The sequence below is a fragment of the Danio rerio genome, chromosome 10, assembly GCF_052040795.2.
Source record: "Danio rerio strain M-AB ecotype USA chromosome 10, GRCz13ab, whole genome shotgun sequence".
Taxonomy (NCBI): domain Eukaryota; kingdom Metazoa; phylum Chordata; class Actinopteri; order Cypriniformes; family Danionidae; genus Danio; species Danio rerio.
The window spans coordinates 41,101,330-41,114,189 of NC_141030.1; the positions used below are offsets into that span (position 1 = coordinate 41,101,330).

Here is a 12,860-nt window from a genome sequence, read left to right on the forward strand (position 1 = left end):
AGTCCAGACAGCCAAGCTGTCTGTATAAACACACACACACAGCACAAAGCACACAAAGCTCGTTCGCTCTCTCTCGCTCTCTCTCTATCTCTATCTCTCTCGCTCTCTCTCTATCTCTATCTCTCTCGCTCTCTCTCGTGCGCACTAACACACACACAAGCACCAAGCAGACTCTCTCTTTCTAATTCGCATAGCAATATCCGTGATATTGCTAGACAGCCCGCTCCCGTCCCAAATTAAACCCGTTACCGACCGCTCCCGCGATTTATTCGGAAATTTATTCCCGCGGCTGTCCCCGCGCCAGATTTCTGCGGCGCGGGAATAAATTTCCGAATAAATCGCGGGAGCAGAACTCTAGCACGGAGCTCCATAAACAAAGCAGCACGCGTCGCGTTTTTAACGTGACTTTGCACGCGATAAGAGAATATAGCCAGTTAACCTGATACAGTACACGCGGTTACAAGTAACAAATCACAACTAAATACATTTGCAAGCTAGAGTCAACGAGGCAACAACTTTAACCGCTCGTACTCACACTTGAGAAATGGAAGAAACCCATCCTGACGTCCATCAGTTACTCTTTACTGATCCTTCCTTTAACAAACTCAGATGAAGTATTCTTTGTAGCATGTAGCTTCCAGAAGTTTCCAACTGCTTGGCTATAATGCTGAGGTTTCATGTTTGGGTAGAGACTCAATATATCCATCTGCAGTGTGACTTCAATCGACCGGCATGTTTGTGTGCGTGTGTTTGTGGGTGTGCGTGTGTGTCTGGGTTTCTGCGTCAGAGGGCGGGGCCTCAGGTTTGAAATCTCCCGGGTTTGCGCGTGCACGTGAATAACTTGGTTTCGTTCGTACGTCATGGCGAAACACCTAATAAATCGGTTTTAAGGCGACTCGTTTGAAGCACTATGAGTCGACTCTTTTATAGATGAATCAACAGTTTTAAACACTGTATTCTTACAGATTTAAGCCTTAGCTGGATACTTCACTTCACTTAGAGCTGTGTTACACACTACATGGAGGGGAATTTTCAAAAACCCATAATATGGATTCTTTAAAGAAATTATTTAAAAAAGAAGTAACTACATGCAAAATGAGTACAATATACAGTGGGTGAAACAAGCATTCAACACGTCACTATTTTTCTCAGAAAGCATATTTCTAAAGGTGCTGATGACATGAAATTTTTCACCAGATGTTGATAACAACCAAATAAATCCATATATGTAAAGAAATCAAAACTGATTAGCTTACAAGTGAAGTTCTGTGTAAAAATATGAAATGACACAGGAAAAAAGTATTGAACACATGAAAAAAGGGAGGTGTAGAAAGGCGGTGAAAGCCTAGACAGCAGCTGAAATCTCTCAGTAGTTGTATATATGTGTATCATTTCCTCAAAAAGAAACAGTAGAGATGAACACAGGAGGTAGAGAAAGCATTTTATCTGTTTAATATACGTAGATCAGCAATTAAGAGCGCATTTGTGTCATCATTAATTAAGCGTGCTGGTGAAACAGTTACAAAACAAAATTGACAGGGAGAGGTAATTCGACAAAAAGAAATAGAACTTTAGAGCTTAAATAAACTTTAAAACATAAAAACAACATTATGCACGCTTAAAAAACAGCTATTTATTATCAGTTGATCAGTAAAAATTCTAAATTTTTAACCCAACTGGTTGAGTTATTGATAATAACCCAATAAAGGTTTAAAATATGGAGAGAAAAAAAAAAAAAAATATATATATATATATATATATATATATATATATATATATAAATATATATATATATATATATATATATATATATATATATATAACTGAATCATTTGGTTAAATAGATAATGGATTTAGTGGATTGAACACATGAAGAAAGGGAGGTGTAGAAAGGCAGTGGAAGCCCAGACAGCAGCTGAAATCTCTCAGTAGTTCTTCAGCAATCCTCCGCTCTTCCTCAGTGTAAATATATATATTAGCTGCTTCAGTCCAACATCTACATTAGCAGGAGGATGAAGATGAAACCAGGCTGGACATTTCAGCAAGACAATGATCCAAAACACAGCCAAGTAAACTCTCAAATGCTTTCAGAGAAAGAAAATCAAGCTGTAGAATGGCCCAGCCAATCACCTGACTTGAATCCAATAGAACATACAAAATAAAGATCAGATTAGATGGACAAGATCCACAGAAGCATCAAGATTTTTACACTGTTGAGGTCTGGGAAAAAAAATCACACCTGAGCAATGCATGTGACATATGTAACAACATGTGTAAATATATAACAACAAGAACCAGCATGTACAGTCTGATTATACAACAAAATCACTTCACATCACTTAAAAAGAAAGATTAAAGGAGAAAAGAAAATGAAATAAAAGACAATAATAACAAAAAGAGGGGAAGGTACATAATTATCAATTTACATACAAGGCAAGGCAAATGTAAATACTAGTTAATAGTTCACCTAAATATTTAAATTCTGTCGTCATTTTCCCTCTCTTTACTTGTTTGTTTGTTTGAGTTTATTTCTTCTGCTAAACACAAGAGAAAATATTTTTAAAAATGTTGGAAACCTGTAACCATTGACTTCCATAATGTAAAATAATTCTAATTAATAAATGTAATGATTTAATGAAAGTAGTTCATAGTTCACCCAAAAATTTAATTCTGTCATCAGTTACTCTCCCTTGTTTAAAACCTTTTTGAGTTTCTTTATGCTGTTGAACACGAAAATGTTGGAAACCTGTTACCATTGACTTTCATAGTGTTTGTTTTTCCTACTATGGAAGTCAATGGTTACAGGTTTTCAGCATTCTTCAAAACATCTCTTTTGTGTTCAGCAGAATAAAGAAACTCATAAAGATTAAGGAAGAGAAAATGATGAGGTATTTTAGATTTTTGGGTGAACTGTCCCTTTAAAATAAAGTGCAACCGATATTTCTTTTTCACAAAATTAAGAAGGAACTTTTTTATTTCAGTTCCTCAAACAGCTCAGCTTTGCATTTATAATTTAAATTTGTAATAGATTTTCTGTTCCTCTTAAGTGTTTTGTGTCACTTCCTGCCCCCCATCTGCCAGCTCCTTTAGACATTTGTTTATCCTCAGAATTTTGATTTTTCTGTACTGTTGCATCATTTTTCAGGCCACTCAGGTGAAAAACACTTCAGATGAATTTGAGCAGAGGATCTTGTATGAGTTTCTAGCCGAGGCCAGTGTTGTCTTCCCAAAAGTCTTTCCTGTTGTGTAAGTTCAACTGCAAACCACTGACTCTCCATTAGACTGGATATAAATGCTGAAATTTCATTGTGTTTTGCTTTTTTTCAGTCATAATCTTCTGGACTCTAAGATTAATACGTTGTTGTCGCTGTGTCAGGACCCACATCTTCTGAATCCAGTTCATGGAATTGTTCAGAGTGTAGTTTATCATGAAGAGTCTCCACCTCAGTACCAACCGTCCTACCTGCAAAGTAAAACACCTCACATGTGATCATTAATTAACTCAGAGTAATTAAGGAATAGGTGAGCATAACATTTTTTATTGCCTTCACAGCTTTTGGGTTTAATGGACTCTGGAGGTTTGCCGGTCCTTTTTCGAAGGTATTTAGCACTGAATTTGTTCTTGGAAAGCAACATATAAAACAGGGCTGGGACAATAAATCAAATCTAAGCTTTTTTTAACCACCAGATGGCGCTGTGTGCTTTACAAACAGCCACTCTGCCAATCCCTGCACATACCACTTGGACTTAAACAATCCTTAATTAATAAATGTAATGATTTAATGGGGGCAGCACAGCAAGAAGGTCGCTGGTTTGAGCCTCGGCTGGGCCAGTTGGAATTTCTGTGTGGAGTTTGCATGTTCTCCCCATATTCGTGTGGGTTTCCTCTGGGTGCTCCGGTTTCCCCCACAGTCCAAAGACATGCCGTACAGATGAATTTGGTAAGCTAAATTGTCCGTGGATTATGTGTGTAAATGGAAGTGTATGAGTGTTTCCAAGATGGGTTGCGGCTGGAAGGGCATTTGCTGCTTAAAACATATGCTGGACAAGTTGGCAGTTCATTCAGCTGTGGCAACCCCAGATTAATAAAGGGACCAAGCCGAAAATAAAAGAAATAAATGAATGAATGATTTAATGAAAAAGATCAAGCATAGTGAGTGTTCATAGTGAGCTGTTTTTACATTAATCCCATGGAATTAAAGTCACGTTGCAAGTAATTAAATACTTCCCTAAAGCGCCAGTGTAAAGCACCTTCTGCAGTTTAAAACTAGCCTAGAGGACCATCTGCTGTTAAAAAATAGCCTAGAGCACCATCTGCTGTTAAAAAACTAGCCTAGAGCACCATCTGCGGTTTAAAACTAGCCTAGAACACCATCTGCTTTTCAAGTCTAACCTAGAGTGCAATGTGCTATTAAAATCTAAACTAGAACATTGTCTGCTGTTAATAACTAGCCTAGAACACCATTTGCTGTTAAAATCTAACCTAGAATGCCATCAGCTGTTATAATCCAGCCTAGAATGCCATCTGCTCGTAAAAACTAGCCTAGAGCACCATCTGCTGTTAAAAACTAGCTTAGAGTGTTATCTTCAGTTAAAATCTACTCTAGAGTGCCATCTGCTGTTAAAATCTAATCTAGAGTGCCATCTGCTGTTAAAAGTGCCCTAGTTTTGAGTGCCCTTTTTTGTTCAAATGTAACCTAGAGCACCGGAGAAACGTTAGAGAATCTTAGAAACGTTGTCTGCTGTTAAAACTAGCATAGAGCTCCGTCATCTCTTAAAATCAAACCTAGATCACTATCTGTTGTTAAATTAAACCTAGAGGGCCATCTGCTGTTAGAAACAAACCTAGAGCGCTATCTGCTGTTAAAAACCAACAAACCTAGAGCACTATCTGCTGTTAAAAACAAACTTAGAGCGCCATCTGCTGTTAGAAACAAACCTAAAGCGCCATCTGCTGTTAAAATCAAATCTAGAGCACCATCTGCTGTTAAAAAAACTAACCTAGAACAGTCTTCTGTTAAAATCTAACCTAGAACAGTCTTCTCTTAAAATCTAACCTAGAACAGTCTTCTGTTAAAATCAAACCTAGATCACCATCTGCTGTTAAAAACAAACCTAGAGCGCCATCTGCTGTTAAAAACAAACCTAGAGCGCCATCTGCTGTTAAAAACAAACCTAGAGCGCCATCTGCTGTTAAAAACAAACAAACCCAAAGCACCATCTGCTGTTAAAATCAAACCTAGAGCACCGTCTTCTGTGAAAATCTAACCTAGAACAGTCTTCTGTGAAAATCTAACCTAGAACAGTCTTCTGTGAAAATCTAACCTAGAACATTCTTCTGTTAAAATCAAACCTAGATCGCCATCTGCTGTTAAAATCAAACCTAGATCGCCATCTGCTGTTAAAAACAAACCTAGAGCGCCATCTGCTGTTAAAAACAAACCTAGAGCGCCATCTGCTGTTAAAAACAAACAAACCCAAAGCACCATCTGCTGTTAAAATCAAACCTAGAGCACCGTCTTCTGTGAAAATCTAACCTAGAACAGTCTTCTGTGAAAATCTAACCTAGAACAGTCTTCTGTGAAAATCTAACCTAGAACAGTCTTCTGTGAAAATCTAACCTAGATCGCCATCTGCTGTTAAAATCAAACCTAGATCGCCATCTGCTGTTAAAAACAAACCTAGAGCGCCATCTGCTGTTAAAAACAAACCTAGATCACCATCTGCTGTTAAAAACAAACCTAGAGCGCCATCTGCTGTTAAAAACAAACCTAGATCACCATCTGCTGTTAAAAACAAACCTAGAGCGCCATCTGCTGTTAAAAATCTAACCTGGACCACAATCTGCTATTAAAAACTAACCTAGAACACAGTCTTCTATTAAAATCTAACCTAGAGCACTTTCTGCTGTTAAAAACTAAGCTTACAATTAGTTACATAGCATTCAAAAATCTAAGAATCGCTCACTGAATCACAATACATTGATATATGGTCCCAGCTCTAATAAACACCATCCATTTCACTGCTGTTTTAATTGGAAGATTAACCGACTGTATTCTTAAGCTGCTCACTTTTTTCCACAGCAAACTCAGTTCCCAGACTATGCAGAGCTGATAGTCAAGTTTCTGGATGCACTGATTGACACCTATCTTCCGGGCATTGATGAGGAAACAAGCGAGGAGGGTCTGCGGACACCCACCTCTCCATACCCTCCACCTGTGCAGAGCCAGCTCAGCATCACTGCCAACCTCAACCTCTCAAATTCAATGACCTCGCTGGCCACCTCCCAACATGCACCAGGTCTGTACCACATTACTTACTAACTAGTTACTACTTTTTTTAATTGATCTATATATCTCAGGTGTTCCCATAATCTGTTAGTTAGTTTAGCAAAACCAATAACAATTCATCTGCATGTATTGTCAGTTTAAACAGTTTAAAGTGCTTTTAGCTGCCACAGTTATGGAATTCCCTGCCGTTAGATATTGTACCTGGACAATGCACCAAGATGTTAATGCAACTCAATCCAGGCTCATAAAAATTCAGGATAGCAGCATATGTGCATTCCTAGAAGAAATCTCAGGGCTACAATAAAGGGATTTGAGCGAGTTCAGACTCAGTGCTTTACTGATAATCTCTGCTTTCAGTTAGTTTTGCACTTTGTAAGTTTATTTGTGAGCTCAAACAGGACAATTATACTCTGAAGTAAGTTAAACATGAAAAATGATCTTACCCCATTCAAGCGTTCTGCCATAGTGTCTTTCTCTCAACCACTATGAGGTTGTCAGCATCTATTTACAGTTCAAATATGCCGCATTTGCACTTTGACTGCATTCTGTCTTGAGGAAGTGCTGCTCAGTGTAGAGGCTGCTTCAGTGCTTTATAGTTTACATTTTAAAAGTTTTGTAGCAGATGAAGATGTGCACAGTGTACGCAAAAGCAGCAAAGGTTCACTGCAGTTTCTGTACATACTGGGGGGAAAACCCATCTGTACATAAAAATTGGGGACTATGTTATGGTATGTCTACCTAGTTTTTGTTTGTTGGAACTTGGAGGTGATATAGCAGGTGACTATCACACATTAGCTACGTTTTCATCCATATATTTTTATGCATATCTTGGATATGTGTATAAAAAAGGTTGATGGAAATGCCATGATGTGCATACATTTTAAAAACGGACATAAACATATGTGCATAACTGAGCAGGATAAACTTTTTATTCTATAAGAAAAGATGTGCATAAACTACGATGGAAACACTTTTACTGGACAAATTCCAGTACGCGCATTTAAAAATGTCATGTGATTTTGTTATAAAAAATCATGAGATGATAAAAATGTGTGTGAATGGACAAACCAGCAAGCTGAGCATACTAAAACATCTAAAATGTATACCTCATATAGTGTAAAAGTAGAGAACAAAAAAAAAAACATGCATTTAGAAACAGTTGCGTCCCCCCTTCCCTTCCTCGCAGTGGTTTGTCCCACTGCCTGCTTTCCCAGTTCATCTCACCTACTCTACACACAGTACTCTGCTGCTCAAATAATGTTGAACTCCAGTCAGTAGGGTATTTTATTCACTGTAAATAAAGTGATTCTCTTTAATTTAGTTTATGCAGACTCATTAATAAATTAGTTGCGGCAAAAATGCTCATCACCGATGTAACTTTCTATGAGTCTGCTATATAGTCTCTGACTGACCCACCCGGGCCATTCCATAAACAATAGTAATGATTGAAGCAAAGGTTTTCACTGTGGGGACATGTCTTTATAAGTACAATTTGTCTGATATGTGTGTCCCCTTTAAAAAATGCTCATGAGAAATTTTTTGTTTATTGTCCACTCTAATGTTAAATGACATTTACGCTCATGCTTTAAGCTAGGGGTCATCAAACTTGTTCCTGAAAGGCCGGTGTCCTGCAGATTTTTGCTCCAACCCTAATCAAACACACCTGAATGAGCTAATCAAGGTCTTACTAGGTATACTTGAAACACCCGGTCAGGTGTGTCGAGGCAAGTTGGTGCAAAACCCTGCAGGGACACCGGCCCTCCAGGACTAAGATTGGTGACCCCTGCTTTAAGCAATTGATGTGATTTGTCTAATCATGCAAATGTCTTTTTTTGTTGTTGTTGTTGCTTGGAACAGGAATGGATAAAGAGAAAGTGGATCTATCCCCCACCACGGGTTTGGCAGCCGGCGGACGCACACGCCACGGCTCGGCCAGCCAGGTCCAGAAACAGCGCAGCACCGGCAGCTTTAAGAGACCTAGCATTAAAAAGATTGTATGAGAACTGCAGCACAGCAGGGTTTCGCCTCTGCTGGACCTCTAACATACATTCTGCTGCCTTTTCTGCGGCTTCTCTTCACTCCCGCTAAACCCAGCATTTACGATAATCTTTAGGTTCTGCTGTTCGGGATCCAAATGAAAACCTCTGTTTTTAAAACCAGCCACTGTTTAACACGGATGGGAGGACGTCCAGTATTTTTAGTTATATTTGTGCATAATAGAACTGAATAGTATATTGTTTTTTAAAAGCACTACATTCTTTCTTACTTTTAATACGTGGAAGTATTAACCAAGTGCCATTCCTTTGTTGCATTTATTTGGTTTGATTTATGAGACGCTTAAAAGAAATGTACAATCGTTCATGAACAACTACAAAAACGTACACTTTGGATTTTATAGTACAGCAAAAAAAAGTGTAATGAAATATTAAATGTGATGGTTTGTCAATTTCGGATTAGAAGGGAAAGGTTTAACCCTTGTGTACTGTTTAAATTGACTACCCTTTCGTTATGTTTGGGGCTGATTTTGCCCCATTGACTTCCATTATAATGGCATCTTTTGATTGCAAAGCCATGATTGCATATACTCAAGTATTCCTGATTGTTGCTGATTCTCCCTTTTAAGAAGAGGCCAAATTTGTCATTTTTATTGTTGATGATTAATTGGCCGCATTAACCCTTTAGAGTGCACTCACAGTAGGCCGGGGTGACCAAACTCTGTCCTGGAGGGCCGGTGTCCAACTTGCCTCAACTCACTTGCAAGAATGTTTCTAGAAAGCCTAGTAAGAGCTTGATTAGCTAGCCCAGGTGTGTCTGATTTTGGAACTTAAGTTTGCAGGACACCGGCCCTCCAAAACCGAGTTTGGACACCCCTGCACTAGGCTATTCGAACCGAGCCTGGGAGCATTTCCGGGTTCATTGGACAAATGTGAGTGCTTCGAATCAGGCCAAGGCATGGTTCAGTTGGCCAGCCATGGCCCGGTTGGAAGAGGTGTGCCAGAGAGCGGTTCGGTTGGGCTTTGGCGTGATACACTTGTAGTGTGAGTGTAAAGCATACCTAAGCCCGAATTTGGATTTCATATGAATTTATTAATCTATCTTACTTTTCAATGAACGTCATAGTTTATTAAAGATGCAAACCCTCGCTGCACGCCAGCTGCACCTTCAGCAAACTTCCTAATACCTGCAGCACGAGGACGTTTATGAGCGTCAAAAGCACTGCGTAAGTTACAACAGTGACCTAAAGAAACACTAAGTTACAATTTACGCACCACTAAACTTAGTTTAAACGTAACGCTTTGTTCCAACTAAATATTTACGGCAGCCTCCCCACATGAATAACGGTAGAGGAGAGATGACGTCGAGATTAGACTACATCGAGGAGCTCGCAATGATTATGAAGAATGATCTTCCTCTACTCACACAGCCTGAATTTCCTCCCAAATCTTGCATTTTTTTCGGTTTGTGAAAGAAGAGTTTAAATTTCTTTTGAGGAATGTTTTGTGTTAATTGACCCTTCGCTAAGCCACACCCAAAAAACCGCCACTCACCAATCGTGGCTTAGCAACCGTAGCTATGCGCAGGAGGCCTGTCAAGCTTTTGAGCGAGAGAAACAAGCCAAAGCGTTGTTCATACAAATTGTGCAAATCTGATACTCATTATCCTTAAAGTTTGGACGGGGTGGTGGAATTTTTTTCCCTTTTCAAAACCTAAAACCCAAGGGGAGAAATGCCAGCATGGATCAAGCTTTATGAGGGGCGCTTAAGAAGCGGATTTATGTTGGTTTTGTTTTGACATTTCTGACACATTCAGTGATAGACTGACAGCAATAACTCACACACCTCTTACCCTAAAATATATGTTTCCTACATATATTTGAATATTTGAAATGACATATCATCAGAACAAAACAGAGATGTGATCACACACTGAGCACATGCGATCAATATGCTTCACCTGCAGCTGTTTTTCAGTCATTTATATCCCTCATCATAGAGTCCGTGTCCTGATAAGAGCTACTATTCACTGATGTTTTCGTCGGTCTTTTGTAGATTTCGTCATTGGTGACCATGTTATACCGGGTTAGTGTCTTTATTTTGGTTTAATTAGTTATTATTAGATAATTTTTAAATGTCACCTCTACTGCTGTGCATGAAATAAGCTGTTGAATAGTCAGTGTATGAGGCGGCTAGGCTAACCTAGCTTCAATTCTGATTTCATTATTTTCCAATCGGTTGACTATTATATCGTGAATATACCCTTGTAATGTATACTGCAGTCCTGTTTTATCTGGCTTTCTCGGATATGTCACCTGTTCGCCAAAAATGACTAATTATATCCCTGGAAATGTCTGACACTGGCGCATACAGTAGACGTGCCAGGCACGAAAGCTTGACAGGCATAGCAACAGTAACTAAGGAGGGCGGGGCTTAGCGAAGGGTCAATTGTATCCATCAATTAAAATGAGAATTTGTTCATGACTGAGATATTCTCCCTGCTCTTTTCTCTTTTACGTCTTATGTTTTGATTTGAACTTCATGTGTATTTTGCGTGAATGCAGATATGTGCGCCATCTGTTATCAGTGACTGAAAAATTTAAAGGACAGTAATATATAGATGCATTAGTTGCAGAATTTTGAACCAGTCTGACGATTTAAATGCTTTTTATTAGCTATCACGTCATCCAATGCAACTACACGCAACTTTACGGAGAGCTTACGACCTACTAACTACGGTGTGCCCTAAGAACATGTGGTGCAACCAGAGTATGAACAAATTTACTTTATTTTAGTAATTTATTTAGTGTGGACTTTACGTTCCAGTTTAAGAAATAACTCGCGAACAGCTGGTGCAACAATACCCTGTTCCACAAAATATTAAACTGCATGTCACTGCAGCCCAAATGACTAAGAATAATACAAAAGGATATAACTTAAGCACCCTCTACTGTGCTGAGCGAGAGCGCTTCTCTTCCTGTTAAACTGAACAGTCGCATTATCGATGACGTAAGTGTGCTCCAGCTCTGAAGGTAAAGCAATCGGGGGAGAGAGGAAGGGGGACAATCGCACTTCAGCACGGTTCAAGGCAACCGTACTTAATGTGAGTACACACCTAGATAGGCCTGTGCAAAAAGGTTTCCGGCTTTTATATGGAGTATAATAGCAGATTATAGTGTGCGTGCATAAATACACTTACTATATTTATTATGTTCTGAGAGCTGAGCTGCTTATTTTGATTTGCTCAGACATCTCATGGTCTCTCTTGCACTCTCACCCACTATACCCCAAAGCTTTTTTGCCCTGTAACTGATTATGAACAGTAAACATCAGCATTTGACCTCTTCCCAACAAGGAAAACCACCAACAATCAAGAATGCATGATTATATGGTGTCATGGCTTTGCAATCAAAAAAACGTCATTATAATGGAAGTCAATGGGGCAAAAACAGCCCCCAACATAACAAAAGGGTAGTCAATTTGCCAAGACTGTTTTGTTGAGAGTTTTTTATTTTTATTTTCCCAAAATATGTGTCCAAATACGTTTTGTCACCAGAAATCATTCAATTTGCTGAAACACAGAAAGTTGTGGCCAAATCAAGACTCAAAATCACCCCAGAGTGGATGAAAACATCCCCAACAGCACTCAAGGGTTAAAGATACACACGGCCCATCAAGGATTTTTAATTTTACAAGCACTTTTTTAAAATTTACTTGAAGCTTATATCTTTACGTTTTAGCTCAGTGAACTGTAACTTTCTTCACATCCTGTACTCTCCGGTTTTGAGTTTTAAGACTGAAACAAGTCTTTCTTACTGGTCATGTAAATGTTAAGCCCTGTGAGATATTGTTTGTCTCTACAATGAAATCCAAGCTTAAAGTCATAACTTTTATACTTACCCAATGCCACTTTAACTCCTGAATATGTTGATTTGTAAGTACAGTAGGAAATTTTACTTCGCATTGGTACGTTTTAATGTCACATCGAGTGTTAAACGTTGGTTTAGTCATGATGGCAGAGACTGATGGGTGTTTCAGACACTACACAGTGAGGTTTTTTCCTCTTTCGGCACTTGAGGTTATGCAAACTTTTACATAATTGTTCTGTTTTGTTTCTATTTTTTATGCTTGAAGCTTCATCTTTGTAAATATGTTTTTTGTGTAAAAATAGAAAGGTATATTTACTACACTGTAAATACAAGTGACATTGTATTATTTAGCTTTTTTGTAAAGCAGTTAATTGCTGAATATGTACAACACAAAATATGGATTATTGTCTGTCAATCATGTTCACTGCATTATGTCGATTACCATGGAGGGGAGTGTCGAGGATTGCACTGATGGTCGAAGTCTTTGTGTCCTCTGAACTCGCTTTATAGTACATTGTTGTTATAATCTGATCTCATATTTACAGATGTAACACTAATAAAGTTCATTTCTGTCCCGTTTGCTCATCGTATATGCATTGCGTTAAATTCAATTTATGGTTATTTCTGTACCGCTTTTATAATGTAGATTGTGTCAAAGCAGCTTCACATAGTAGATCTAGTAAATTGAAACTGCATCAGTTCAGTTT

At 38.6% G+C, this 12,860-nt stretch overlaps 2 protein-coding genes across 7 annotated transcripts in view; both read left to right on the forward strand.

The window, feature by feature from the left end:
- The window catches only part of nf1b (neurofibromin 1b), a 130,584-nt gene extending 117,852 nt beyond the window's left edge, over positions 1 to 12,732 (forward strand). For 2 of the 6 annotated variants that reach the window (XR_015501394.1, XR_015501396.1), the window contains 6 exons: positions 3,146 to 3,246; positions 3,328 to 3,470; positions 3,554 to 3,600; positions 6,084 to 6,300; positions 8,148 to 9,007; positions 9,127 to 12,732. Coding sequence is in view for 2 of the 6 variants with exons in the window: in XM_087271160.1 (XP_087127286.1) it covers positions 3,146 to 3,246; positions 3,328 to 3,470; positions 3,554 to 3,600; positions 6,084 to 6,300; positions 8,148 to 8,290 (651 nt within the window). In the remaining 4 variants the exon portion in view is untranslated. Of the gene's footprint in view, positions 1 to 3,145; positions 3,247 to 3,327; positions 3,471 to 3,553; positions 3,601 to 6,083; positions 6,301 to 8,147 lie in introns of all 6 variants that reach the window. The other 4 variants (XR_015501395.1, XR_015501397.1, XM_087271160.1 and 1 more) reach the window with 2 other exon arrangements.
- The window catches only part of cuedc1a (CUE domain containing 1a), a 529,149-nt gene that overhangs the window by 249,578 nt on the left and 266,711 nt on the right, over positions 1 to 12,860 (forward strand). The gene's annotated exons all lie outside the window — the stretch shown is intronic.